Source organism: Ascidiella aspersa, chromosome 2, assembly GCF_963924565.1.
Source record: "Ascidiella aspersa chromosome 2, kaAscAspe10.2, whole genome shotgun sequence".
Taxonomy (NCBI): Eukaryota; Metazoa; Chordata; class Ascidiacea; order Phlebobranchia; family Ascidiidae; genus Ascidiella; species Ascidiella aspersa.
The window spans coordinates 22,574,636-22,580,061 of NC_139448.1; the positions used below are offsets into that span (position 1 = coordinate 22,574,636).

A 5,426-nucleotide genomic window follows, 5' to 3' on the forward strand; every position below is an offset into this window, starting at 1 on the left:
AAAAGCATTAATAGTAAAAGTTGACGAATATATCTAACTTTATCATGGAAACCTTTTCACTTGGTAAATGCATGCGTTACTTCAATGCACTACTAAGAGCCCTAATTAGTTAAAGCTGCCTAAAACACTAGCAAAACATGTCACAGCCACCTCAACCAAATTTCTCGTGATTGATTTTTTGAGTGTGACAACCTAAAATCGTGAACTATCTTAAACAACTAGTCTTTGAATCAGGAAATGGAATACGACACAAATTACAAACATCTATTGACAGGACGGTATGATGACTTAAAAAAGCAATATTCACACACTTGTATTTGCGATAAAAATGGGGTAAACTTAATAGTTAAACTGGTCAAAACGTTGCGAACAGCCTTAGTGACTGAATTATCACCCAATCCGTTAAAAATTAGTGCAGTTCTAACTTCTAAGCAAAAAGGTCTGCAATAATTAGAGAATCCAAGGGAAGAAAAGTCTGACTTTTAGACCTTTAGGTAAACTCCGGTATAAATAAATTGAGAATATTCCCGGAAAATTCATAAAACATAACAAAAATATGAGATAGAACACTTGACCTACCCAAACTCAAACGCTAACCCGAATCAAAACCAAATAATGATGTGTGTCCATTTAGTAATTATTTGAACGCTGGGAAAAAGCCCAAACTCGGATGTGCTTAAGATAATTTCTCGAGCTTATAGGATATGTTCTCGTCCCAGATTGTTACGTCACAAATTAATGTATTGGTCCTAAAGCGTTTATGTAATTGTTAAATCAATACACAATATTTGAGTTAGGGTGTTGGTTAGCGTTTGGGTGTGGGTGGGTCAAGTAATATTAAACTTAATCTTCTTATGCAGATTTGTTAAATGTCGTAGACCTTTTGCTAAGAACTGCACTAATAATGACTAATTTCTGACGGATGGGTGGGCAAATTCTACTGTATGTCAGAGATCCACTAAAGACTTTAGTTTCATCAGTTACCCATATTAATATTCTGTCAAGATGATTTGTACGGTACTGCTGAAATATATTTTGCTAACGGTGGACTGGGTGAGAGTCTGAGACCAAAGATCGGTGACAGTGTGTCACGGAATCCGTGACTGGGTGTCACCAAATCGGTGACAGGGTGTCACGGATCAGTGTCAGGGTGTCACGGATCGGTGACAGGGTGTCACGGAATCGGTGACAGGGGGTGTCAATAGACAGTCACGACCCCTCCTCCAGTGTCATCAAATCGCTGACAGGGTGTCAGTAAATCGGTGACAGGGAGTCACCAAATCGGTAAAAGGGTGTCAATAAATCGGTGACACGTGACAGTGATTTGGTGACACTGACTGTGTGTCAATAAAAAGTCGCGTAACCTCCTTCAAAAAAGTGACAAGATTCTAAAAGAGCGCCTAATTTACAAATTATAACATGCTGATCACGTGGAGGAGTCCTGGCCAGTTACAACATTTTTCGTTCATGTTAAGAAATAAATGATTTAAAGCTGCTGATTGCTAATTAAGAAATGAAACAGTTGGGCGCTTGTCTAGAATCCTACCACATTTTTATCGGGGGGTTTATATTGCCAACATTGTTTCGGTTAGGGTGCGTCAAGTATTATAATTAATACTATATACTTGCCTCTGTTGTGGCCAGATATTTTGAATGGAAGAGCAGGATTTATCTTTGGCAGATTTACGTTGAAGAAGCCATTAAAATCACTGAGATATTCAAAGTTGGCAAAACTTTAATGGCTGTTGGCTGTATAGTTTTATGGTACGGATTGCGCAGAGAGGCATGAATAAGATTCGCACAAAGCACAAAAATTAAATGTAAGTTCTTAAAATACCTAAAAAATATACAGGAAAGGTCTTATGGACAGCTTGTAAAAATGTTGCAGGCTGGATGTTTAACATTTGCGGGTCGTTTTTTTGCAAATTCTGCATTTCAGTTCATATATCTGTGAAAACTGTCCCACATAGGGATGTTCCATCTAGAATATTGAATACTTGGATTTAAATCTAACTGGGATCCAATTTTGCTGCTTATTTCGTGTGATTGGAACCAATATATATGATTTCATTTTACCCCATGTGGTTGCGCTTAATTACTCATATGTGAGTGGCAAGTTAAAATAAAGGCCTGTAGTGATGAAAGAACTACTGTGTTTTAAATGTAGCGATGTATTCAGCGTTTTTCCCGCAGCAGTTTTTTGCATGTTGCGATAACCATCATCTAATAATTAGGTATCAATCAAGCATTATTCGGCGAGCGACTAACGTGTAATACCAGGTGCAGAATTCGCAATTTTGTTAATTGCGTTTAGGTGCAAAAGCAACATTTCATCGTAAAACATGCTGGCCTTGGACAAAAAGCGCTACGGGGTGACTCAAGGTCAACCTAGCAAGGTTGGGAACAGCACAATTGTCAAGTATTGGATACGAATTACTGGCAATAGTAACTTTTTATTCTTTGCAGTGTATTATTTGACCACATAACAGATCAGGTAAATGTTTTTATATCAGACTGAATTGCTGAAGACTTTTTATGTTGCTTTGCACTCACTATATGGGCAAATATAAGTTTTGCCAATAACCTGGTGTTTCGTTTATGTTTTGTTTTTGACATATTTATGCATTGTAGTTTATACAACTTCTTAAAATAGTAGCTGTTTAGAATGTTAAACATTTGAAAGTATTTTTAATTAATTATAAACAAATGGTAAGCAATTGTTGTGCGATTTATTGTTGTCACTGTGGGATTTTTTATGAATAAATCCCTCCCCCTAGTTATTTATTTAATGCAGCATACAATAAAATGTTTAATTACTGTACCGTTTACTATTTTGATTATAAATCGATGAAATACTAATTGTATAATATCTTGTACTAACTTTGTCTTATATACTCAGAAATAGTGTCTTAGGTTTCATTTGTGTTTGTAGCTACTTTATTCACCAAATTATGCCCAAAAAAGCAACAAAATCGTCTATCCAATATAATCCTGGTGACCTTATATTTGCCAAGATGAAAGGTTATCCTCATTGGCCTGCTCGTATTGATGATCTTCCTGAAGGAGCTGTAAAACCACCATCAAAGAAATATCCTATATTCTTTTTTGGCACTCATGAAACTGGTTTCTTGTCTGCAAATGAAATTTATCCATATGAAGAATTTAAAGAAAAATTTGGTCACCCACGCCCAAGACCTTTCTACAATGCTGGTTTGTGGGAAGTTGAAAATGATCCCACTGTAATGTTTCGAGGTCGTGGATCAAAGCTCCAAGAACAAGAAATGGATGGTGAGGTTTTGGAAAAAAATGAAGAAAAGGGGTCAGAATCTGGTAGTAGCCCTGCGGAAGTTGATTTTGATGAGGAAAGCTCTTCTGATGAAAACGTCACAAGTGAAGATAAAGACTTTGAGGCCAAGAAAGTTAAGAATAAAAAACCTGAAAATTCTAATTCGGATTCTGAAAGCAATGATAGTGAGCCTCCAAAAAAAAAACTAAAAAATACCAACACACAAAATTTAAAATTGAAGCAAACAAAGAAAAGCACACTTAAAAAAAAAGTAAAACCACAAGTTGTTGATGATATTACTGATAGCAGTAGTTCTGATAGCGATAAAGATGACATTGTTTCTAACTGGAAAAAAAAAGATGCTGAAAGAAAGCAAAAACAAAAACTAAAAAACATGGAACGAATTGAAGAAGAGACTAAAAAGATGATGGCACTAGAAGAAGAAGTTGAACGACAGAAAAATGAAAATCCAACCAAATTAAAAACAGACAAGCATAAAACAAATCGTAAAGGAAACAACGAGAAAAAAAACAAAACAAATCGAAAACCAGGCCCAATACAAAAGAAAAATCAACATTTAAAATCCAGAAAGAAGAGTGTTGAAGAAAGTGACAGTGATGGGAAAGAACTCCCAAAGGAGATGTCTTCGCCGACAAAGAAAACTCTACATTTAGCTCAGGCTTACCCCAATACAAACCTACTTCCTCAGCAGGAATTGGAGATGTATGAAAAAGTACTTAAATCAGCTTTAACAAAAGACAACCCAGATGTTGATAAAGCTATATCTGTACTGGATCTTATAGATCAAGTACAAATAACTGCAGATTTATTAAAAAAATGCCAGTCTGTTGTAACAACCGTAAAAAAAATTAGAAGGTATAAAGCTAGTCAAAAAGTAATGGACAAATCTGAGAAGGTTTACAATAGATTTAAAGTTGTTTTCACTGGTCTGGAAAATGGTGCTGCTGTAACAGCAATATCCGTCACGAAATCAAACAAGGATAAAGAGCATGTGGACAATATGTAAATATTGCAATGTTCAATATTTTTGGTGTATATGTTATGTTTTAAACAGTTTGTAATTCCTTATAAGAAACTAGAAAAGAAAAGTGAAAACAAGAATCATCGTTTATTACCAAAGTCTTTAAATAACGTTTGCAGTCAATTCACACTCCAAATCGTTGTAAATGTTACCTTTTATATTGTTTGTATGATTTCATTTTATTTGTGTACATTTTTAACAAAAAGCTAATTATTGGCTATTACAAAAGAGCTTACAAACATGTTAGTTTTATATGTAGTATCCATTTTTTGTGTCATGATGCATTTCTTCATCAACATGGGTTTTAATGATACCAATATTTCATTTTAAATCTGCAGTCAGTTTAAAATCCGAACATGCGTAAAAACGTTTAGGCAAAAAAATAACGTTCCTGTTACTAAACCATAGGTCAGGGATGGCGAACCACTGTCCCGCGGGTCACAAAGTGACCCACGACGCATTTTCAGTGACCCACTTCTCTGTCTAGAAATACCAAAATGTTATCAATGATTTTCAGGAAAGGATAAATGTAAAAAAACAAATCTTGGTTAAATAGCACTATACTGTTTAAATCAGGGCTGCCTAATATGCGGGTCGTGCAAAAGTGTCTTAGGGCTGATGAGTAGGCCTATATTAACTGCACTTCCACAAATGCGTGCAGAAAAGCAGACAACTATCATTTTCGCTGTAAAACGTAAAGGGTGGCGAGCCCAGGCAATAACACTTAAAACCACGCAGCAGCAAAGCTACGCGTAAAATTACCATAGTTAAATATATGACCCACTTGTGCATTTTGTAAGGATTAAAGTCGTATTTGTGACCCGCGCAATCAAAAGGTTCGCCATCCCTGCCATAGGTCATGCATTTTATATATGTTTTAAACAAGGCAATTGCAGCAAAATCAAAATATTGGTGTTTTATAAGCTTATTAAAATATGATTTCCAATTGAATGGTTTCGTAAACTATTTTGAAAACAAACATCAGTCCACTCGTGGGCAAACTTTTTTGACGCAACCCAAATTACTCTTTTGTGAGTTATTAGAGGCCCACTACGTAAAACACTAGCATAATTATAGAAGCGATTTCAGGATTTTTGT

At 35.4% G+C, this 5,426-nt stretch overlaps 1 protein-coding gene across 1 annotated transcript; it reads left to right on the forward strand.

The window, feature by feature from the left end:
• Positions 1-2,903: 2,903 nt before the first annotated feature.
• Positions 2,904-5,141, forward strand: LOC146164339 (uncharacterized). The gene has a single exon (XM_083381691.1). The coding sequence runs from the start codon at positions 2,952-2,954 to the stop codon at positions 4,311-4,313; it is 1,362 nt and encodes a 453-aa protein (XP_083237817.1). The 5' UTR covers positions 2,904-2,951; the 3' UTR covers positions 4,314-5,141.
• The last annotated feature ends 285 nt before the right edge of the window (positions 5,142-5,426 follow it).

What these genes read in the sequence shown, in the direction of transcription:
- LOC146164339 (XM_083381691.1), top strand. Translation starts at nt 2,952, where the DNA reads ATGCCCAAAAAAGCAACAAAATCGTCTATCCAATATAATCCTGGTGAC.